Source organism: Musa acuminata, chromosome BXJ1-6 (genome assembly GCF_036884655.1).
Source record: "Musa acuminata AAA Group cultivar baxijiao chromosome BXJ1-6, Cavendish_Baxijiao_AAA, whole genome shotgun sequence".
Lineage (NCBI taxonomy): Eukaryota > Viridiplantae > Streptophyta > Magnoliopsida > Zingiberales > Musaceae > Musa > Musa acuminata.
In genome coordinates, this window is record NC_088332.1 from 43,279,387 (window position 1) to 43,303,469 (window position 24,083).

Here is a 24,083-nt window from a genome sequence, read left to right on the forward strand (position 1 = left end):
ACTATGGAACCCTTTTTTCTTGTCTCAACAAAACAACCTTTTTCGCTTTCACATAGCAAAGATAGTACAATCTGTTTGCAATAGAATAACTACAGGAAAGATATGACAGTAACATAGAGAGTAAAGGATTTCTGTTCCTCGAGTAATGAAGGTAGCATTGGGCATCATCATATCAAAGAAAGGTCACCATACTGCAGCCAACAACAATTTGGAGATCATGCGAAAGCAGAATATGTAATTTTAGCATCAGAAGTTGCCACACACAGTTTAAAGAAAACCTTGCTAGTAAAGATAGAAAATTGTCCATCTAGGATATTATACAGGTTATCAAATACAAACTAAATGCGATTTTTTCATATAGCACTTAGTTTGCCATAGTAAATACACAAGTAGACAATATTATAGTAAAAGGCTAGCAAAACATACCACAATTCTACCCGCCCAAATCCCCTTCATGGATGTGAGCGCGGAAGACCATCACATTCTAGAAAATAATATCAGTAAATCAGATACATTATTCCAACACAGGGAAACCAGAAAGATCAAACCAGAAGGGGTGAACATATGTCAAGCACGTATATCTGATTCATATTATGTCGAGCACTCTGCCCTGAAATAGTACTTTCCATGGTAGTTATGCTTCCTGATGCCTGTTGAACTGGTCGCCAGTATTGCCATTAGACTCCCTCCATGAACCCTCCCTTCTGGAAGGGAAACCAACCGACACTGAGTAAGTGGAGAGTGCATCTCTGTCTCTGATGCACAGAAGCCAAAGACCCTCTTCCCTCCGTCGACAGCAACATCTTTCATCTTCTCAGATCTAATGGACGCCGGATACTTGGTAGGAGAAATTTCAATGGTGCCGCCACCACGAACACAATGATCTTGCACTAGGGCGTCGTGACCAGCACAGAGACCAGCTTTCGTCCTGGAAAACCTATCACAAGGTGCATCACCAGTGCCAAACTTTGAGCCTGCTTGATCCCACGCGCACCGTTTGCCGCCTCCATGTGCCTTGCAAAAATCAGTGTTTCCCTGAGCACTTTTTCTGCAATCCATGGACTTGCATCGTTTGCCCCCTCCATGGCGCACACAAAAGCTAGTGCGTCCTCTAGCACTCTTGGTGCACCCAAGAATAGCGCACCTCTTCCCACCACCATGGGCAACACAGAATAAGGTCCCACCATGCACACTCTTCGGGCAGACACCTCCACCCTGAAATGAGCAGCGCTTTCCTCCACCATGCCCCTTGCAGAAGGGAGTGCTCCCTTCAGCTCCCTTGGTGCACCCCGAAAATGAACACCGTTTCCCCCCACCATGTGCCTTGCAGAACATTGTACTCCCTTGTGCACCCTTTGAGCATGCTGGAAATTGACAGCGCCTGCCACCACCATGAGAGATGCAGAGTCTGGAATAACCTTCTGCACTTTTGGTGCAATTCTCCCTCTGGCACCTCTTCCCACCTCCGTGCCTGATGCATAAACCAGATTTATCTCTTGCAGCTCGGCTGCAACCGTCATGGCCGCAACGTCGGCCACCACCATGGGCAATGCAATAATCAGTGCGGCCTTCAGCACTCTTAGTGCAGCCAAGGTGTTCGCATCGGCGACCACCCCCATGCGCTTTGCAAAAGATGGTTCTCCCTTCAGCACCCTTTTGACAGCCTGGTTTTTGGCACCTCCGTCCCCCACCATGGGCTATGCATAGACCAGAGGCACCTCTTGCTCTTTTAACACAACCTTGGAACTGACAGTTTTTCATGTTACTATTGTGATGCTGTGAACACACATCTGTGGAAGTGCAAACAACTGGGCTTTTCACTGTTTGTGCCATGGTTGAGGGGGGTTCTGGCACAACAGCAACCGGATCAACTTCTATTTGAATTTTCTTACTTGAAGTAAAATCACCATTTGTCTCTGAATTGTGCAAAGAAGGTTCCAGACAACTGTTGACTATCCAGGAAGATGATGCAGTCCCTTCTTCATCAGTGGTTGGCACTGAACTTACCATTTCTGAAGTCTCCAAGCTACCCTGGTGTTGGGACAGGATGGGCTTGATACTGGTCATAACCGATTCAGATGGCCCAACTGATAGACTTAACTCGAGGTCAATCGCATTTTCAGTATGAGAAGCATTGACTGTAGCAAACAAGGAATTGGAAGGATTCGATTTTTTCACATTCCGAACATTTGGCTGAAAATCCAGTCCTAACTCAATGGAGTGTTCATCAGTTTCGCCTATTGAAGTCTTGCAAAGAATTATTGAGCTCGTCTTGCTATCTGAAGGATTTAATGACTGCCCTAACCCAAGAGCAAGTAGGGGACGCTCTGAACCCTTATTACCATTCATATAACCCCACATCCTTTTTGCCCCTTTTATTTTGGAGCTGTAAAGAGATGAAGAACTAGGGGAGTTAAGTCGTAATGTCACATCAGTGCTATCTTCTCTTAACTGAACCCTGCTAGGGAAGTCACAAGTACTTAAAGTGAATAGGTTTGCAGCAGAGCCAAGATTCAGATAGCCATTATCCATTATTGTCAAGAGACTTCTTAAATCCACCAATTCTGATTGGGAAAAAACAACTTAAGTCCGACTTCTGGAATTAAATGATGACAATGTTAATGTTAGTTACTAAAATGAGATCCTTCAGCCTCCGCTAACAAATCCTGATGTATCACAACGGTCCATTTCGGAGAACTCGAAAGATATAATAGAATCAGCCGGTAAAGTGAGGATCAAATGAACAATGAAAAGTAGTCAACCATGTCATCAGACAAAAGCATAATGTCCAAGAATTCCTGAAACAGAAGAACCATACAAAAGGGCATGTTAACAGCATTTAAGAAACCGTGATATACCAATGGGCATTCTCATGGAAATTCAACATTGTGATCCAGAATTTTCAAATTTTGAAGAGTGGAGGCAGTACTGATGATGATGCTAAGAAACAAGGATATGTTTTGCCAAATAAGCTAAAAAGGGAGCGTGATGGAAGGATTTTATCATACGTCCAAAGTTCTTCAAGAAGAAATTCAAAGTTACTACAAATTCAACATTTCCTCTAAACTAACTTGACAGAACAAGCATTTACAGAACAAAACTACACACCTAAAGCTTTTCATATTATCACAACCAGTCCAGCCTATGCATGCCACTCAAATTGTTCGATAACATGTTTCCATTTTACAAGGAAGCAGAAACCATATCTTGCAAATCATCAAATTGTATCTGTGTATTCTAAGATAATTCAAATACACTTACAGATATGCCAAATACACTATCATCTAGAAACTGAACCACTTTGTACGGGCACAAAGGGAAAAAATCTAAACTCATGCAAGAAGGGACACATACATATCTGACAGCTATTTGAAAAATCTAATAGATCAAACAATATTAATTATCATAGCTTCAATCTAAGCTAAAGAAAAAGAAATTCAATTAACATATACAGACCAACTTTTTTAAAATCATCATGAGCAATTAAGCATTGATTTCCAAGTTCCAACCAATGGATCTTATGAGGAATTTTAAGCATTCCAAGCCGATAAAAAATGACAGATGACAAGTAACAAGCTAAACCAAAGCTGAATCAAGGCACAAATTTATTATTACTAAAAGATGTAAGCTGCTGAACATCAACAAATGATGAGATGGCATAGTACTAAAAGAAGACAAGAGGTAATGACACAGAACAGCCAACCCAAGGCAAACTTGATCAGAAAACCATCTATATAAGTATAATTCTGATATCTGGTTAAGCAGATTGCAGGTATCAATTAAAGAACCAGAAAAAAAGCATATAAAGATAACAGATTCGCTGCTAAATTTCTTTATATATATATATATATATATATATAAAAGAAATATATTGAATCAATTCATCTTATGCGAAAAAATTGGCAGCAAAGCAACTAAGAGAGCACCTGATTTATCAAGTACTTGTACAATCCATATACCCAAAAGAACTCAAGTTATTAAATGTATACGTATTACTACTTGACTCTGTGTTTCACCGCTTCACTACTTTACCCTTTTTGATAGGTGCTGATGGATTCTAGTGCAGCATGGACCCTCCAAATTCACAAGAGACACGATCAACTAAACTGAGAAAAGAAATAGTTAGCAACATATAGAGACAATTGAAGGGTGTCATATCTGAACTACGCATACCGTGAGAAACAAACCAAAAGAATCAAACAAAGCAACAAGGAGATCACACTCAACAATAACAACGATCGTGAAATGCCGGGAACAATGGAATCTCAAGTAAACCGAAGCACGATCAACTGCGAGCGGTCGCTGATTCATGCATCCAAACAATACATTCAAGAGGAACCTAACAAAATATCGTACCCAAATCGAAAGAGACTATGAATAGAATTTGTTCGCGGAAAATAGAGTTCCGACAAAGAAACTCCCAATAGACAAGAATTAGTACAGTCTAGGGGAAATCGACGAGCAAAGATAGTGATTTCAACCAAGATGAAAGAAGCGAAGCTCGCCTTGGTCGCGAAGGACAAGAGAAGCGCAGAACGCCGACGGGGCGAGAGATCCGACGAGGGCTAGGGTTGTCGATGTGAGGAGAGGGGGGAGCGACAGCGCGGGGCGTACAATAATGAGGAGGAAAGCAAGTATATGCGAACGAGGAAACCTCGAGTGCGAGAGAACCGAGGCGGTCGTTACTTGGTGCTGCGACTTAAACCTAGACTTACGTCGTCACCGACATGCGCGATCTGGACGTGCGCCACGTTTCGACTCGTATCTCAAATCGTTACGAGAGTAACTGAGTCGATTGGCGCACCAGGGCACGTCAGCACTTTCTCTTGGGTTTCCACCTCCGCAGCGGCGCGCCACCGTCCATGTTGCGCTGCTGCGGGTCCCACGTCGAAGGAACCCGCGTCCCAACTTTTTCCTTTTTTTAATAATAATAATAATAATAATTATTATTATTATTATTATTATTATTATTATTCCTCTGGATATTTCTCAACTCGCACTCATTTTGATTTTTCTCAAATGGTACACTTAATTTTAAAATAACTTTTATTTTTTTAATTTTTTTACTAATTTTAAACTATCATAGTATTTTCATATATTTATTAAAATAGTATAAAATTATAAATACTATTAAAAATATTGCAAATGACACCTGTCTATCATTACTTGTAGACCACTATAATATAATATTTTTATGCTTCTAGTTAGTTTAATCGTATTAAAATATATTTGAATTACTTACAATATTATTGGGTAAGTTTTATATTATTTTAATTTTTAATTCTATTTAGGTGATATTATTAGTAAATTATCGAATAATTTTTAGTATGTTTTGATTTTTTATTTTAATATTTTAAAGTATATTTTATAATAAAAAATATGATAGATAAAATACTGCAACACTATAACAAACCAAAATATTATAACAGAATAAAAAATAAATTAAATATTTTTAAAATTAAAAGAAAATACTCTCTAAGAAAATCAAAAGAGGAAATCCTGTTTGAAAATATCCAAAAATGAAATATTATTTTGCTTTTAAAGATGGCGTGTTCTCCAAATCAAATATTATCTGGCTCACGTTTGCTGCCTCGTGCGCTACGCCGCAGGCACATGTGACTCACGTTTGACCCAGCCCGAGGAAAAGAAATCGAAGGATAAGTTTTCCCATGCAGCCACGTAGATGAGGGCTGACTGGGCAGTTGACTTACCCATCTCCCAAACTGACATGGCGTTGACGTATGTGACCGCTTCAAAGAATCTAAATATCAAAATGATGTTACATTTACCGAATTTGATCGCAAAAGTGAAAAGGGAATCGAGTGCTTTCCATTCCCAGCGTTCGATTGGAATTTGAAACATTAGGATTATAATTTTAATTATCTGTGATCACCTTTCGCTACGGTGTTGATAAGACGTATTTTGAGCCCAAGACACATCACAGTCGATACCACACTCCAAATCAGAATCCGTACCGAGACACTGTTCAATATGTCCCATCCTGAGAGCTCGGGGCAGTGCCGTCTGACGTCGCTCCGCATGTCCCGAGACGTCGATCAGTCAGAAGTGTCGTCCCATCTCTCGAGGATCAGCGGTCACGCTGAACCCGCGTACAATCGGCCCTCGTACAATAGTATAAAAATCCGTGACCAACACCCGGCTAGGGGGAGGGTAAAAAAAAGCAATTCAACCCGTTACAGACTTGCTCGTCGGAGGGGCCAAAGTCGAAGATCACCTGACAAGGGCCATTTTTATAGGCGAATGACCACCCACGAGTCGCGAGCGTCTCAACCCAAGGGTCGCCATCCAGCGCGCAAGGGCGAGCTGCCAATCGGCCCAAAGACCGACAAAAGTCGATAAGCACCCCTTCCCGAGGGCACGACCACCTCGTTATCCAGCTCAGTCAATAGAAGACTCCCGACATCGACTCGTGGATCAAGCCGTGCTGACTCATCAGTCACGGTACATTTGTTCACCAACAAATGTGATTAGACCCGACTCGTGCATTAGGAGCACCGATACCTTCTTAGAATATGGTGTAATAAGTTATATCAAGGAATATTAGTGTATTTGAAAAGGCAAAAATATGATTTAATAGGTAAAAACTCAACAAAAAAAAAAAAAAAGAAATAATTGAACATCTTAGTAAGAAGGGGGGTCAAAGTTCTACTAAGATATTTTGTTTCGATGCAACATGTACAAGGAGTTGTAATCTTATATGTGATGGAAAGTTGTAGCATATTCCCTGAATAGAACTTTTAAGTACTCGCAATTCTTCGAATGGCTAATAGGCACCATCAATCTTTACCTTTCCATTAATAAAAGAAATGTTCGGCATATGCTCTCGAGATGAGCATAATAATTTTATGGCCTTTTTGACCGGAATTTCTACGGAACATGATAACATAAACATGAGACGTGATCTACTTTGGAAATATACATGGCGTTGCATATGGGACATCTAATCTTAATATAATAATAAGGATTATAATTAGATTAGCATAGTGAAAGATTTTTTTCTTCCTATCTTTTTCTTTTGTAAGAATAAATTAAAGCTTTTGGATAGGAGTTGTCAAACTAAATCTAAATCAAATCGATTCAATTCAAATTGATTCATCAATAGTTCAAAAAGCTATAGATGTACACTTCTTTATTTTGGATTAACCAGTTTGAATTGATTTATATTGAATGATATAGATTTTTATAATATATTAGATTCAATTTACTAAAGATCGAGAGCTCCAAATATAATCGGAAAAATTTCTTGAAAATACTAACTAGATTATTGACTATATTGTTGACCTTGTTTGATTATTTTATGATGCTCAAGTAGATATCATCGAAGATGCTGCCATCAGAACCCTAAGGTGATGGTGACGAACCTAGCAACATTAAAGTTCACTAGCAAATAGTTAGCGTAGAATCCAAAAGAGAGAGTAATTAGTTCTCACTTTTTAAAACTATATGAAATTTCTTAATTTTATAATCAATATATATATATATATATATATATATATTTATATATTTATAAAGATTATAGATTATTCTAAAATTAAATTGAATGGAATAGAAAAATTATATTACTAGAATTGTAACTTCTCCTTACATCTTTTGGACCTTAATTATCCTTAAAATTGAGAACTGTTATGTTATTATAGGTGTTTAATTAGGGGGGGGTGGGATTCAAAGGCCATTTCACTGCTACTGTATGAGCACAACACGCCAAGTTCATCCATCAGTCGATCGACACGTGTAATGCGCAATATACAAGATATTAGTGACTTATATGCAAAATAGAAGGGTTAGTATGAAGATAATTATGTGATTAGGGACCAGTGTGCACAGTAAACTTGTTTTGTGCTGTTAATCCTAATTCTAATCCTTCATTTGATGGTGGATATTTTTGTAATTTAGTTCAAACGGCAGATCAACTCTTTTGACCGTTAAAAGCTAACGAGAACCCGGCCGTTGACCTTGACTTCCCGGCGGCGCACGATCCCCCCTTGTCTCTCTCTCTCTCTCTCTCTCGAACGACAGCCCGGCCGTTGACCTTTGTGGTCGCGGCGGCTTCCTTCTCTCTATTTCTCTCTCTCGATCTCCATCGAAGGAGACTCCTGTCTCTCCATCTCCTCCCTGAACTCTGCAGCTCTCGGTAGAAGGTGGAACGGTTGGATCGGGGGGGATCGGCGGTGGCGTGTGGCGGAATTGTTAGCTGAGGAGGGGCGTCATGGATCCCCCCGATTTCTCCCGCCCCCCGGCGGGCGATGGCGACTGCAATTTTGAGTTCGTCTCCGACTCGAGCAATTTCTCTGACCGCCCGCTTCGCATTGAGATCGTCGCGGGGCCGCCGAAGGGCAGGCCGGATGGCGAGGGCGATTCCGAGTGGGACAGGCATCGGAAGCGCCGGAGGGACGCGATCGAGAAACGGAAAGGTTAGCTCCGTCCGTCTTTAGCCCTCCGTCCATACTGTTCTCAGTAGGTTTTGGTTCCGGTGATTGCCGCTCTGTTTTAATCATCCATTGCCTCCGTTGCGACCTCTGCTTAGGGTTTCGTGTCGATGAGGGATTAAGCCCGATCTTGCAGTGGTTCATAAGATAGAATCTGATTCTTTTTGCTTGGAAAGGATCATTCAAACATAGATGAATCAAAATTTGAACAAAAGAATAGTTTGCTGTTTGATAAGCACTTTTAGTCTCACATGGTTGCAGGGTAGGGAAATCAAGACCTCATAATCACCGGCATCACCCTTTTGGGTTCAACCGGAAAGGGCAAAATTATACGGGCTCACTCAAAATGGATAATTTTCGGCTCACCGAAAGCAAACAATTTCCGCAAAACATTAGCAATTTTACTATATGAACAAAACCCAAAACCCATCAACCTCAATAAATTGATACTGTTTCTTGATGCATCATTTACTTTTTTCTTTTTCTTCAAGTGTCAACATATATAAAGAAAATACTGCAAGTAGACATATCTGAGATTGCATACATGTTGTATCAGAAATTGTATGAGAGCTATGCAGAGTCATGCATTCCCAAAATGTTTGGTGTTTATGAATGGCTCATTACGAAGAAGATCATTTGTTGAGTATGTTTGTGTCACACTTATATTTTTGTTCTCGGAATCCTTTGATGAAGATATATGTCTAGAAGCATCGCAGTTAGCGATTTGAATACTATTTTGAACTGCAACCTGCCTGATTCTGAGGGTTGGTATGCCAGATGAACAAGAGGGGGAAGCTGTAGCGATGATTGAAGAGTCTCCGTCAGGTATTAGTCAAGTTTAAACTGAAATTATTCTTGTTTACAGATGTTCCCTAAAATTAAATTATAAGATACTACAAACTTACTGTGGGAATTCTGATATCCTATAACCTTTTATGTCTACCAGCTGATTGCCTCTGAGAATTCTTATTGATTTCTACCTGTGAGATTTCATAGAAAACAAGCATTTTTTATTACCAGATGTCTTACATGTTATGCAATTCAGGCAGCCAACATGCTTAATGCAAAAGTTATGAAACATGCATGGTTTGTGTTTCTGCCAGTTTTATTTTCTCTTTGACTGAGAATAAAGTATTAAGCTGTCGCAACTTGTAGAAAGCCGACTCAGAAGTTTGATGTTGCTCTCAAATTAAATAGCACTAATATTTGGAGGACTTATGTAGCTCTAAGTAGTAATTGACTTTGATCAGTTGTTGTAGCAAATTGTGTCACACCTTAAGGATCACTTCCTCCCTTAGAGACCTCATGAAAGAGCCCATTCCTCATGCTTCAGAATCATAAGAGTGATCTTTCTTTTTTTTTTCTTTTTTTTTTTGTGTGTGTGTGTAGATTTCTCATAACAAACGATTCTAATATCTGAGTTGGATAACTACTTTTCGCTTTGTAGGTGATGAGCCTTCACGACACAGTGGTTCTTCTTGGAGTATGGATTCTCCTCCTGTAATTAGCATAAAATCTCTATCTGTAAGTTCCACAATATTATCCGCAAAAAGTCCGTTTTTCTACAAGGTAAGATGCGAAACAAACATAGCCGACACAGTGCTCCACCAAAATTTTTGACTAATTTTCTGTTGAATGTTATAGCTTTTCTCAAATGGAATGCAAGAATCGGATCAGCAGCATGCTACATTGCGGATAGATGCCTCAGGTACTTTCCAAAATCTACTATCATACTCATTTTTCTCGTTTCTGTTTTTCTGTTCATCCTAGCTTAATATATATAGTGGCCATGATTTGGTCGTCTTCTTAATCTGAAATCAATCATTTTCAGAATGAGCCTTGCGAGAAAGAATGAAACTACTAATAGATTGGGGAAATCTGTTGGTAAAGGAAGAAGAAATCGGGTCGGAGGTGGAAATTGAGGTCACTGATTATATAAGAAAATCTGAAAGCATCCATGAATCTCAAGCACAATTAGTCAATCCTGTCTGAACAAATGGAGAACGTAATAAATATAAGAAAATCTGAAAGCATCCATGAATCTCAAGCACAATTAGTCAATCCTGTCTGAACAAATGGAGAACGTAATAAATATAAGAAAATCTGAAAGCATCCATGAATCTCAAGCACAATTAGTCAATCCTGTCTGAACAAATGGAGAACGTAATAAATAAAAGAAGAGATAGTGTCAATAGACTAGCGTGCTTGGACTTGTGATGCTGCTTGTTCATTTGGGGGGGGTGGAACGGAAAGAGTTAACAGAGCTACTTGTCGTAACGTATGATCAACATGGACATAACATTTGATACATGATGGCATGGGTCCTTACCAATCGGCACGAGCTGCAGCATTTCCTAGTATTCTCGCTTGATTAATCTTCATGTTATATGTCTCTTAGAGGATTTGCTCAAGGATGAAGTACGACGGCTATCGCTTCCTACGGTCTTAAGCTTAATTGTTAGTTCAAATATTCAGATACAGTTTTGAAATGAACGTTCATACATATTATATGTCAACATGTTTGCTCAGTTCATGGAAAAACCTGACAACATACCTCTTTCATGCAACAGAGGAAGCTGCTCTAATGGAACTTCTCAGCTTTATGTACAGTGGCAAGTTGTCGACCACCTCACCGACCCTTCTGCTGGATGTGCTAATGGTCGCAGACAAGTTCGAGGTGGTTTCTTGCATGAGGCACTGCTGTCAGTTGCTGAAGAGCTTGCCGATGTCTCAGGAGTCTGCACTACTCTACTTGGAGCTTCCTTCCAGCATTTCAATGGCGTCGGCTCTTCAGCCATTAACCGAGGCAGCAAAGGAATTCCTCGTGAACAGTTTCAAGGATCTAACAAAGTAAGTAACCGTTGCCCTGCCTCGACTTCGATCCATGCCAGCTTTAGCAATGCATTGCACTCTCCTTCCAGGAACCAAGATGGACTCATGGAGCTACCTCTTGTCGGCATGGAGGCAGTCCTCTCCAGTGACGATGTCCAAGTTGCATCGGAGGATGCACTGTATGACTTGGTGCTCAAGTGGGCTCGTCGGCACCACCCCAAGTTGGAGGAACGGCAGGAGGTCTTCGGCGCGCGCCTCGGTCGGCTCATCCGGTTCCCTTACATGTCTTCCCGGAAACTGAGGAAGGTTCTGACGCACAATGATTTGGATCAAGAATTCACGAACAAGGCTGTGCTTGAGGCACTATTCTTCAAGGTCGAGCCTGCTCACCGGCGACAGGCTCTTGCGATGGATGACGTGACCAACAGAAGGTTCGTAGAGCGAGCCTACAAGTACCGGCCGGTGAAGGTGGTGGAGTTTGAGGTCCCAAACACTCAATGCATTGTCTACTTGGATCTGAAACGGGAGGAGTGTGCACATCTTTTCCCCTCGGGGCGGGTCTACTCGCAAGCTTTCTACATCGGTGGACAGGGTTTCTTCCTCTCGGCTCACTGCAACAGGGACGTACACAACTCTTGCCACTGCTTTGGCCTCTTCTTGGGGATGCAAGAGAAGGGATCGGTTAGCTTCACGGTAGACTATGAGTTTTCTGCGAGGACCATGCCATCTGGGCAATTCGACAGCAAATACAAAGAAAAGTACACCTTTGCAGGGGGTAAGGCAGTTGGATACAGGAACCTTTTTGCCCTTCCATGGACATCATTCATGGCTGACGACAGTCCCTACTTCATCAATGGTGTTCTTCACCTGAGAGCGGAATTGACCATCGAATGATACATTCTCAGCAGCAGCAGCTCAATAAGTTTGTCATTCTATCGGATAGTGTAAGAACATATGTAAGTTAGGGGGTTGAGAGTTTGGTGTCAAAACAATAAAGAAAAAGGGGTCTAATCGCATAAATTTACTTAATCAAGGCAGTAACGATGGAATATAAGAGAGGCAGAGAAGGAAAAATATTTGTAGGTGAGGCATTACGGCATACAAACAGTTGCTGCTCATTGGAAAATATCTGTTAAAATTATTATTATTATTATTATTATTATTATTATTATTATTATTATTATTATTATTTTTCTTTATGGTGAAGTCAGCCTAAGTATGATCTTTGAAATCTGCTGTTCGTTTATCTGTATTCGATTTCGACCTATTTTCGAATCAAGTCTTTCACAACTATCAAGAGCTTAAGAAAGAAACGACACAAAGTTTGATTGGCTTTATCATCTATATCTTACTAAACCGACATAAGTAGAGCCTACAACATACCTGCACAATCCTCATACACAGAAGCAACTATGAGAAGAATCATATTCTTCTTAAATGCTCTTAAAAGTCTACTGTATCCATAGAATCAAAAAGGCAGTTGGATGGCACCTTAATTTTCGTCCTGTCTTTATCAAGCATAATCAGCATTACAAACTGGGATCGCGAGCTCACTAGGAATCCGTGGCTCGGATGCTAGAAGCAGAAGTATGGGACCAGTATTCTTTGACAAGCTCCCCTAGTAGAGATCCTTTGGTCTTCATCAATTTCAGTGGGCAGTCATACTCCGCAACTTTTCCTTGACAGAAATACGACAGTTTTGGATCAGATGATCGGTTGACTGATCGATAAGAATAAATTACATGAAAAAAGATTTGAAGACTTAAGTATGTTGGCATAAAGGACCTAGTTTCATGGATGTGGAGTAGAGGATATTGGTGTCTTATGATGAAACTACAATGAATTCGATAGTCTTAAAGCATCGTCAAGCATTGGCTATGTTATATGAAGTTTGCAAGGATAAAGAGTTGGAACCTACCTTCACTAATAGCAAGCACCATCGTGCAATCCACCACGGTTAGGATTCTATGAGCCACAGTAATCACAGTGCAATCTGCAAATTCTCTTCTGATGGTCTTTTGAAGGATCGCATCTGTGGCATTGTCAATTGATGCTGTGGCTTCATCAAGAACTAATATACGACTTCTGCGTAATAATGCTCTTCCCAAACAAAACAACTGCCGTTGTCCCATGCTCCAATTAGATCCATCTTCAACAACTGCTTAAAATGGTTTTTAGAACAGCTTTATGTTTACTAGTGGAAGTTTCCAGGTAAGACGGTACCAAAAAAACATTAAATACAGAGAAAAACTGAATGAATATAATGCAGCGAAAAGACTGTTACCTAGTGAATCCAGGCCATGTTCTTTCTCTTGAACAACTTCTCGTAGCTGACATTTATCAAGGACCTTTCAAGCATGCAAGAAGATTGCATCCAGTCAGCTGTGAAGGTAGAACATCAAAGAGGATGACTACACAAAAATCTCTATAGATGTTCTCAAACATTTTTTTTCACTAGATTGAGTCTTCCATTGCTTGAAGATCAAACTCCGGCCTCTCTGGTAAATGGATAAGAATAAATGGGAGAAACAAAAATGGCCGAAACTAAATAAGGGTGACTCTAATGGTGTTGGGTTTGGTCACTCCTTACATGTATAAAATTTATATTAGACCTCTAAAAGTTCTATCTTGCAGCCTCCTTATATGTATGAAATCTATGTAGAATTTAGGAGTTCCATTTGCAAATCATCTCTAATAGACTTTACGAGTTCTATCTTGCAAATCATCTCTCAAAGAAGCTAAATGGTTTCTGTAGCTGACCTGCAAAAGTTGACCTATACTGATCCCATGCATTAGTTTTCTCCTTCACTACCAAATGTTCATCTCAGACAAGTATGGGTGTTTACTGTTTTATAGTCTTCAATTGTAGGTATATTCATGTGCATCTACTACGGAAGGACTGTTAACTATGGCCCTTCTGTTCTGTCCCTTTTGTACTCTTGCAATATCCCGATGCTTATAAAATGTTAATTTCTTGGGTGTTCCCATTACACCTCCCAGGAAAAAAGGATTATACTTGTAGTGACATCTTATGACATCACCAATTAGAGAAAAGAAAACATTGGCTTCATCATGTAAAATGGATTATATATTACAATCAGGAGAACCAGCCTGGAATTCAGTTGCACATATAGCCAAACCAAATCCAACTCATTTCTATTTTATGGCAGCAAAGTTGCTACAGAAATAAATTTGTTCAATGTTTGCAGAATTTAAGAGCTGAGTTATCCTCATTTATGTGAAACCATAAAGAGAGATTTATTACCTCCCATATTTGCTGATCAGTGTATTGACTCAAAGGATCCAAGTTATATCTAACTGAGCCATGGAAAAGTGTTGGATCTTGAGGTATGACAGCAAATCGGGACCTTAGATCATGAAGCCCAATCGTGACAATGTCAATGTCATCTATAATGATTTTTCCTCCAGCTGGCTCAACAATTCGAAATAGTGCACCTATTAGAGTTGATTTCCCACTTCCAGTTCGGCCAACTATCCCAATTTTGTGTCCTCCCTCAAATGTGCAATTGATCCCTTTAAGTATAAGGGGAGTATCTGGTCGATACCTGATCTGTTTCACATGAAATTTTGTAAGCATGAGAGAATACATGCAATGTCCACAACATTCAAAATAGAACAAGAGGCACTTTGCCATTATTTACCTTCAGATCCAGAAGCACAACTCTACCAAGAACAGGCCAATTTGGTGGAGGCCGGTTGCCTTCAACAATTTCAGAGGCTTCCCTGGTGATGTGCATATACTGATTCAGCCTTTCTACAGAGACGATATTATTTGCAAGTATGCACTGATTTTGACTAGCAAAAACAAGGGACATATTTAATGAAAACCCATAAGATAGTGCCATGCCAACAAATCCTGCACCAAAAAGTCAATACAGTTAATCTACCAAAAATCAATGTATAAATATATGAAACTCAAGAACTAACCAAAGCGTTTAATAAACTTTTAAATAGCAAGCATAAACCTTTAAACTGGCAGTTATACATGTTACAATGTGCTTTCTTTCAAAAAAAGAAAAAGTAAGATAGATGTGTATCATATGAAGTGAATGTTAATTTTAGAAGAAAATTACCCTAAGACCGACCCTCCTAGACTCCACATCATTGGAAGCCTCATTCACTGCACCATCCATCAAAGTTCATGCTGCAACTAGAAATTGTTGTAATTAGAGTGGGTTGTTAAGTGTTCATGGTTCTACCTCCACATAACTTGGTTCTGAACAAAAAAGGCCAACAGCCAATTAAGTTCAAGAAATTTTGTTTGAGAATATGCTCTGATTATTTATGATGCTTCTAACAAACAGAAAATGTTATAGAATTACCTGTGAATGGTTGAATAATCACCATTTATGAGTTTGTCAACATCAAGGACAAACTTGAAGTCCTTCAAGGGTTAAGGATCAAAGCATCTCACGGAGGTTAATATTCTAAAATTTAGTTCTTAGGTTTTGTTTTTGTCTGCAAAGACTTGACAATGGATACAACATGGATGCAAAGAGGAAGATGCTACTCTTTACCTTGCTCATAGAGCTTCAGTGAAACTAGTTTCTTGTGTCTATCATTTTGTTTCTATATTGCTAACTGATTAATGAAACAAAACTACATTAGTGTGCCTAGCAAAGAAGAGGCAAAAGCTCCATTGCCCAAAAAAGTTGAACACAGGGGTTGTCCTTGTACAACTAACCTGAGCTAAAAGTTCCTGCAGGAAGCAAAGCCATTAAAAGAGCTGAAGTTGAAAGAACAACAGCGCCCATGGTCTCCAAACGCTGGATCAACCACTCACTAGCTGAAAAATTATGGAAAAATGGGCTAGCATTTCTGTCAACAAGCTTCAAAAACATAGTAAAGAAACGGTCTTCTTCCTCATAAGCTCTTATAATTATTGCCCCTGATATAGATTCAGCTAGGTGGTTTGCAACAAGAGACTTGGTGGTTCCATTGATCCGCATCAACTCCTTTGCAGATGCCAAGTAGTATCCCTAGTTTCAGAATTCAGAGGTAGTTTGACAATGATTCCTTTAAAAAATAGTAAACAAAAAAAAATATAGAATTCCAACATAACTACCTGAAGGTCCTTTTTACCTGCAAACGAATGGTCAAATAAATCATTGGTATAGAGACAAATAGCACTTGCCAAGTGACAGCAATCAGCACCCCGAGGTTGCAGTAAATGTTGATACTAGCACTGATACTAAAAATTAAACTAAAAGGAACATCAATGTCGACTATGCTCGTATCGGCAGAGACCTGAGGAGAAGTTGATTTAAGAAAACAAATCTAACCAAAGGCAAAAAATTTCCAGAATTTGATAACTACAGATAAATTTTAGATATTCTTACCCTAGTTAATATCCTTCCTAGAGGAGTGGAGTCGAAAAATGACATCGGAGCATGCAATAGCGAGTTAAGCAGTTGAATAAATAGGGATTTTGATGACTGCAGACCCAAGATAACAATAAACACGGATCTAGATAATAAGAACAGTGCAGTGCTACACCCAATTGCCAAGTAAACCATGATCAATCGCAATGTGCTCAGTTGAGGATTTTGAACATTGGCAGCCATCCATGAGTTCTGAGAGATCTGCCCAGCCATAAAGATCAGATGAGAAAGAACTGCCAGCGAGAAGTACAAGAATCCCTTGTTCTGATTCAAGTACTGCAAATAAGGCTTTAGACCAGTATCACCCTTCTCTCTTTCCTCTTTCTTAATCAATTGATCTTCTCCTGTCAATTTTGCCATGCTTTGCTGTTTAATACTACAACTGAGCTCTCTTCTGACAGTTTCAGCTTCTTTCTGAGAAACAACCTTTTCAAGACTTTCAGGACTAACAATGCCCTTATGTGCATTGGTAAGTTTCTGAAATACTTCGCTGGAAGCCAATAGTTCATGATAAGGAGCAGCATGAAGAATTTTTCCATCTGACATCAGCTGTTGATAACAAAATTATTTTAGTTTTTGAGAAAGAATCATTTATGTTATCGGTAAATATGTGAAAGGATAATTTCATGTATGTTACATATGTATAACTCGAGCAAACTGGTCTTGACACAGAACAAATGCCAATATTTTTTTGACAGTAGTGCTTAATATTAATCCAAATAGGGAACAAAATATCTAGGAGATAATTTAAGAAAGAAAAATTTCAACAAAATTACCACTAATAAACTCAGGGCAGTGAGGTGCCCAACAAATGGGCACACACATAAAAAGGGTTTAAAATGTTAAGAACAGGAACAGAACCAACTAAATCCTGAATGTCAATATAAAAGGGATTCACAACCTTCGCTTCATCCATTAAGTAAAGAGTATCAAGCTACAAGGTGGTGCTAGGAAGGTTAGCAACAAGATAATGTGAAACAGGATGCTTCTTATTTCCACATTAGAAAAAATGATATAAAGAAAAGAGCAATACTTAAAACAAACAGCACGTATAAATTTTAGATTATACAATGACTGACCAGTATAGGATCAAATGCTTGAAGAAAATCCACTTTATGAGTTACAAGTAGAACTGTCTTTGCTAACAAAGCTCCCATGACATATTCCTGCGTACAGTCAAAGAGAACTTACATATTAATTCCCGAAGCAAAGAAAGAAGAAAACTTATGAATGTGAAAACAACCATAAACTGAATATTACTAGTTTACTACAATAAAAGAAAAACTACATTGAATAAATCGGTAGCGGTTTGGGCATCAACAGCACTGAAAGGATCATCTAAGAGATATATATCAGCATCCTGATACAATGCACGTGCAAGTTGAATGCGCTGCTTCTGACCACCACTAAGATTTACTCCTCTTTCTCCAATTTCAGTAAGATCTCCAAGAGGCAGCATCTCAAAATCCTTGACCAGGGAACATTTCTCTATAGTTTCCTGGTATCGTTGCCTATCCATCACAGAGCCAAAGAGAATATTATCTTGCACACTTCCCGTCTGGATCCATGCATTCTGAGAAACATAGGCAATCTTGCCACAGACTTGAATCTGCCATTCATAAAACAAATTTCATCTGCTAAGGACCTTGATCATCATACAATAAATGTGCATAAAAACCATTATTCTATGTATAATGCAATATCAAACCTTAACATCCACAAGTAAGTGTTTTCAAAACGATGAGCAAAAGAATCCTTCTAAAGGTTTTTGTGGGAAATTTTTTCTATTGGAGGCTTGTGATGCATGAGAACTATGACCGATTAAAACAAAGGAATTTCTAAAGGCTGCGACCTGCTATATTTAAATGATAAACAACAATCTGTTGTCAACGATGATCACAGTTCACAGTGCACAGGCAACATTTTAGCGGGAAACTCAAAAGGTATTGTTCTTCTTCACCAGCCAGACAGAAGAAGGATCGATAAAACGAATTAAAACATACCATCCCTTCGGTATTTGGAATCTCTCCAAGAATAGCTTCCAAAAGAGTTGACTTTCCAGATCCAACCTCACCACAGATTGCTGCCTTTTCTCCAGGTTTGAGCTCTAAGTTGATGTTCTCCAATGTGGGTTTAGATGGATTTCTATCCCAAGAAAAGCTAGCAGACTTAATCATTATTGATTTTTCGAGATTAACATTGCATTTTCTTCTGAGATCCCCATTCTGCAACTCAGTCGCATCAAGAAACTTTCCTATGCGGCCATATGCAACCTCTGCTTGAATAACTGCTCCTATAACATCAGGAATTGATCTGACTGGATCTTGAATGAGTCGCAATGTTGCTACAAATGTGAAGACATTACTTGGATACAGAGGTATCTCAAAAAGATAGCAAGCCAAGAATGTAGCAGCAGAGACTGCTACAGGTGATGACCAAAAGAGGAAGGTATTGTATGCTCTTTGTAGCTGAAATGCTGACAGCCATTTGCACTCTTTGGCCCTTAACCCTTCGATGACCTCCTTGAAATGTGTATCCCAAGCGTAAAGCTTTAATACTTTCATATTTACCAGTGCCTCTGACATAGATTTCAGTCTTTCATCCTGAGCTTCCATAAGCCTCGTTTGAAACTTGTGCTGTAGCTTGGACACTGGAATGTTACAAAGAACAGTAAGCATGATCACAATCATTGAAGAAACCGTAGCAAAACCCACAGCATGGTAAAGAATTACTAAAGCAATGCCGAGTTGAATAACTATCGTCCACATTTGATGAAACCAGACTGGGAATTCCCCTACTCTATAGGCATCAACTGTAACATAATTCATTATCTCTCCAGAAGAATGAATCAGCTTAGCAGAGCTTGACAGCCTCAATTGCTTTTGGAAAATAGCTGCTGATAACAGAGATCTCACTTTTAGTCCCAACATTCTGGTGCGGAACTGCCATTGCCTTTGAGATAAAGATTCCAAGAATTTCACCATGAACATTCCTGATGCCAATAAGTAACCTTCGTACTGAAAATTTCCCAAACCTGCTGAGACTTTGATAAAGGCATTAAGAAGCACTGGACCAGCTGACATGGTTAGAACCTTGAGCAACGCAAAGAAACCAGAAGAAAAAATTTCTTTCTTATGGCAAGAAACAATTATCCATAAGTAGGACGAAGAGGAGGCTTGGTTATTCTGTTTTTGGTTATTCAGTCTCTCGAGAAACAAAGAGCAGAGGCTTTCTGCTGAATCTAGTTCACCTAGTTGCGGTACATCTTTCTCCTCCAGCGGCTTTTTATAGCCCTGCTTCATCAAAGGGTTTAACCACCAAAATGACACTCTACTGAGGAAGCCAGCATGTGCAAAAGGAGTGATCAATTCCACTGGGTGACTTGATTTTGCACTATATTTGCTATTCAGTGGTGCATAAATAGACTCCTCGGAACTTTCTTGGTCCTCCTTAGCTTTGGATCCGTTACAGGTGCAAAACAACAAAAGTGTAGTGCCTGGCAAGGACAAAAGATTGAGAGCAATTCTTGTCGAAGTGGAATTCTCTACAAGGATGCTCAAGACAGAAGAGATACAAAGAAACCCAGCAAAAGCACTAGCTAATCCTGACCACAGCCTAACAAAGGTGGTTCCTAGATGCTTGGCTCTTATGCTCACTGCCAAGCACATTGCCACCCAGGTAAAACCCTGAGAAAATACCAGTAGCCACCAATGCAAAGGGAAGAAGCCCTCACCCTTCCTTAATTTCTCTTCCAACTTCCATAATCCAAGGCCAATATAGGCCAAACCCAATAAGCCACTAAAGATCAGAGAAGAAATTCGCACTGGGGACAAGCTCCAAAAGGATCTCTCCATTGTACCAACTCCACATGAAACTTTGTGAGCGAAATTTAGGAAGAAAGAGAAGACAAGAAGCACATTGATTAACATGACAAAGAAGTGGTTGACACAAGTGTTTGAGTAGAGAATTCCACCAAGACCACAATTGGCTCCAGCAAGATCTGAACAGATATTTCCCCCACAGAAAGCCATCCGAGCGCCTAAATTAAGTTCAAAATTTTCTCGATCATGAGTAAAAACATGGAAAATCAAAGAAAAACGAGAATTACAAGAAGGAATGATACTTCTTATGGCATCCATTTTGCCTGGAAATGTGAATTCAGTCCCACACTCTTCCTGCTCTATCTCCAAACATTATCAAGCTCCTTTTTCCAGCTATTCATGTAAAAGAAAATCCAGAAAGCTTTGTAAGAAAACATCTAAATCAATCTTGGCAATTTTTGCAAATATTATAGCATTCATCGGGATATGAAGACTTGATCAAAGAAAAAAACAGCATGAAATACAACACGGTAAGCAATGCAAGTTCTTACTCCCATACCGTCATCTGAATAGTGCTCCTTGTTATGTAGGTGAAATGATTTGCATGTCCAACCAAGGCGCATTCCACTTTGTTGTTCGAGAAGGAAAAATCTGACAACTAAAATTTTACGTAATTATAGGGATGAAGACTGTTATCAAAGCTGACCACAACAGATGCAGGGCTTTGGAGGAAGAACCAGTAAAGAAATAAATTTTTAGCTCTCTTTTCTCTCTTCTTTCTGTTCCTTCTGTCCATGTTCATTTTAATCTCTTGGAATGAAACCTAGGGGTCAGTCCACGTTTGTCCTCAGAGTTATGGGGACGAAGACTCTAGAACCATTATTAACAAGCCCTTGATCATCAAGAATAATACGAACAATCATTTGAAACAAAGAAAACTTGAAAACTGTAAAACAGGGAAAGGTGATAGGCGCTCACCTTTTAGCCTTTGCCTCTGAGACGATGCCGCGGCTGCAACATAGAAGCTGAATCAAAAGAATAGCAGTAGGAGGCGTACAACGGGGTGGAAGGCGCCGCGAAAAAGTCGAGGGGAGGAAAGGAAGTCGCGAAAAGCAAGTTCCTCGTGGAGGCAACCTTAGTTGGCGGGGGAAATCGTGTTCCGCCACCGCTTTCGTACCCGTACTCCATCACAGAGTGACTCCTCGTGGCTCCGCTGGTGGAGGTGGTGGTGGGGGAGGAGGAGGAAAGAATGGTGACCGTACTCGTTCCCTGAGGTGGGCCAATACAGACTCCGCTGCTTCCATGCATTGCGCTCGTTTCGTCTGCTTCTTCCGTCTCCACGGACGAATCCCTTCTACTCATTTCGGACTGCAGCGGATTACGGACGCAACGACAAACCGGTAATCGATAATGTAACCGAAGAAAAGAATATCAATCAAGAACAAACTCGGCATAACCATGGCACACGAGAACCAACCAAGATTTACCTCAAGTCTAGGGTTTCAAGAAGCAGGAGAGGGTAAAACATGAGTACGGAATCGATTAGGCCGGCGGCGGAGGAATGCACGGTGTCCGGAGTCACCGGTCATTGGATGCTGCGTACTCGAGCGGAGCCGCTGGGCCGGTACGTCGGACTCCACGGGGTCCGGTCGGAACCGACGGAGTCATCGCGAAAGAGCGAGTTGCAACTCGGGACGACTCGCAACACGGAGCGCCGGGTTTTGCCAAGGCGGAGGGCGAGACGAACCTTTCGTTTCGCGGTTTCGATAGCGGTTCAGCGAGACGTGACTCGAACCATTGTAGCAGCGGGTCAGCTCTGGGCTCGAGCCGGATTGACATTTGGGGACGGCGATGATGCGTCGCTTTAACCCACGGAGAGCCTAATAATAATTTTAGATAATAATATATTTGGTGATATTATAATAGTGAAAATACGATTGAATGGGGGCGTAAATTATATAATGGTAACTCAGGTCAATAAAAATAAAGGTTCTTATAAAGTGTTTGGTAGAACACTGTACGATGTTTTTTATTAATAAAGATATAATAAAATATGATTATGAAGCATCAAAGATGAAATAAAAGTTTGATTTTTATGGCAACATCATAAAATAATAAAGTAATTAATAATAAATAATATCAAGTTAAATAATCAAAAAATAGTTAAATTTTAAATTATATAAAATTAAAATTATTATACGATATAATAATATAAATATGTCAACACTTTAATATTAGACGTGTACAATACACATTTAATATCGCTAACACAATTATCATATGATCAGTACCTCAGTATCATAATATTATGATATTTTATAATTAAATTATAAGTATAAAATCTGTAATTTGTTATATGTAATGTAAAAAAAAAATATGTTAAAATTAAAATCAAATAACATTAAATTTCTGTGTGATCTTGTGTGATATGTAAATATTATAGTAACATTAATCTGTAAGGAAAACTAGACAATCATTCTCCTCGATCCAAATATCATAACTAATATTTATCATCAGAATATAATTAATTTTATTATATATCTTATTTATTTATAAAAGATAAGATGTAACATAAGTCAACCACATCATATTTTATATTGGATTTGATATATCATAATATAATGATTGTAACTAAGCTTCAAAGTAATATATAATTAGCTTATATAATTAGTAGTAACAATAAAATTAATTATAAATATATTTCTCAGAAATTTATAAATTAATATCTGGCTCGCACGATAAAAAAAACTATTTGAAGATTATAAAATATATATTTTTTATTTAAATTATAAAATAATGGAATATAAAAATAGAAATAAAAAGGTGAAAAATAAATAAATTGCTTCATAACCGATACAACACAATAATATCTAATGAATTTGGACCAAATCAGACAATGTGGCTAACAAACATCAAATGAATTCTCAAGCTATTCATCAGATACATTATTTGAGCATTCAAAAAAATAAAATATTCTCAATATGCAAGTATTTTAAAGAATGAAATAAAAATAAAAGTATTATGATATTTGTCACCTCCTTATCCCCTTGACGATCTCGTTTGTCCCTAATATATATGTTTTGTTCACTATATGATAAATTATTCAACTCTGAAGTGGGTCGAATAAATTTCGTAGTGTTACGTCTGTAAATAAATTCTTAAAGGGTGTAATATAATTCATTTATAAGTGTAATACCATAAAATTTATCCTATCAATCTTTCAACACAACAGATAAATAATATGACATAACTCAATTGTTTTTAAAATTTTTAGTTGATTTGATATATTTTCATGTTGATTATGCAATAAGATAAAAGATAATTATAATAAATAATTAATTTATGATTAATTTTATATGATTCTAATAATATTTGAATCAAATTCGAATAGATTTATACTTAATAAATTCTGAAAAGAAGAGGGTTGATCTTTCATACAAATCAATTAAAGATGATTTTTGTGGGTAAATTACCCAACAAACATTACACTATATATATATATATACATATATATATATACATATACATATATACACACACGGTAAAATTATCCTCCATTTCAATATTAGTCGTGTGTCTTG

At 38.8% G+C, this 24,083-nt stretch overlaps 3 protein-coding genes across 17 annotated transcripts; 1 reads left to right on the plus strand and 2 right to left on the minus strand.

The window, feature by feature from the left end:
* Positions 1-286: 286 nt before the first annotated feature.
* Positions 287-4,666, minus strand: LOC135677156 (uncharacterized). 4 transcript variants are annotated; one of them, XM_065189129.1, is made up of 3 exons: positions 4,482-4,666; positions 4,033-4,106; positions 287-2,798 (listed from the first exon to the last, which is right to left on the minus strand). In XM_065189129.1, the coding sequence occupies exon 3, from the start codon at positions 2,530-2,532 to the stop codon at positions 592-594; it is 1,941 nt and encodes a 646-aa protein (XP_065045201.1). In that variant the 5' UTR covers positions 2,533-2,798; positions 4,033-4,106; positions 4,482-4,666; the 3' UTR covers positions 287-591. The 4 variants fall into 4 exon arrangements, with proteins under 4 accessions (XP_065045201.1, XP_065045198.1, XP_065045199.1 ...); XM_065189126.1 differs by having other exon boundaries at positions 4,033-4,101; positions 4,506-4,664; XM_065189127.1 differs by having other exon boundaries at positions 4,506-4,662.
* A 3,299-nt stretch (positions 4,667-7,965) lies between these two features.
* Positions 7,966-12,465, plus strand: LOC103989625 (BTB/POZ domain-containing protein POB1). Its single transcript, XM_018827449.2, has 6 exons — positions 7,966-8,432; positions 9,225-9,272; positions 9,895-10,016; positions 10,092-10,155; positions 11,018-11,297; positions 11,369-12,465. The coding sequence occupies exons 1-6, from the start codon at positions 8,228-8,230 to the stop codon at positions 12,171-12,173; spliced, it is 1,524 nt and encodes a 507-aa protein (XP_018682994.2). The 5' UTR covers positions 7,966-8,227; the 3' UTR covers positions 12,174-12,465.
* Positions 12,466-12,593: 128 nt separating this feature from the next.
* LOC135677158 (ABC transporter C family member 10-like) lies at positions 12,594-22,283 on the minus strand. 12 transcript variants are annotated; one of them, XM_065189139.1, is made up of 15 exons: positions 21,990-22,275; positions 21,637-21,870; positions 21,481-21,513; positions 20,805-21,160; positions 18,685-20,720; positions 17,970-18,290; positions 17,761-17,847; positions 16,640-17,230; positions 16,383-16,547; positions 15,985-16,279; positions 14,942-15,156; positions 14,545-14,850; positions 13,564-13,627; positions 13,198-13,437; positions 12,594-12,957 (listed from the first exon to the last, which is right to left on the minus strand). In XM_065189139.1, exons 4-15 carry the CDS (start codon positions 20,818-20,820, stop codon positions 12,833-12,835), a joined length of 4,461 nt encoding a protein of 1,486 aa, XP_065045211.1. In that variant the 5' UTR covers positions 20,821-21,160; positions 21,481-21,513; positions 21,637-21,870; positions 21,990-22,275; the 3' UTR covers positions 12,594-12,832. The 12 variants fall into 12 exon arrangements, 11 of the variants coding, with proteins under 11 accessions (XP_065045211.1, XP_065045208.1, XP_065045206.1 ...); XM_065189136.1 differs by having other exon boundaries at positions 20,805-20,895; positions 21,062-21,153; positions 21,481-21,870; positions 21,990-22,274; XM_065189134.1 differs by having other exon boundaries at positions 20,805-20,895; positions 21,062-21,160; positions 21,481-21,870; positions 21,990-22,274.
* Positions 22,284-24,083: the final 1,800 nt, after the last annotated feature.

Coding starts and splice junctions, on each gene's coding strand:
- LOC135677158 (XM_065189132.1), bottom strand. Junction 16,280..16,382: donor ATTTGACCATTCGTTTGCAG/GTAAAAAGGACC, acceptor TTCTGAAACTAG/GGATACTACTTGGCATCTGC. Junction 13,438..13,563: donor ACATGGCCTGGATTCACTAG/GTAACAGTCTTT, acceptor CATTTTAAGCAG/TTGTTGAAGATGGATCTAAT.
- LOC135677156 (XM_065189129.1), bottom strand. CDS start 2,532: ATGGATAATGGCTATCTGAATCTTGGCTCTGCTGCAAACCTATTCACT.
- LOC103989625 (XM_018827449.2), top strand. CDS start 8,228: ATGGATCCCCCCGATTTCTCCCGCCCCCCGGCGGGCGATGGCGACTGC. Junction 9,273..9,894: donor GATTGAAGAGTCTCCGTCAG/GTATTAGTCAAG, acceptor TTCGCTTTGTAG/GTGATGAGCCTTCACGACAC. Junction 11,298..11,368: donor AGTTTCAAGGATCTAACAAA/GTAAGTAACCGT, acceptor CTCTCCTTCCAG/GAACCAAGATGGACTCATGG.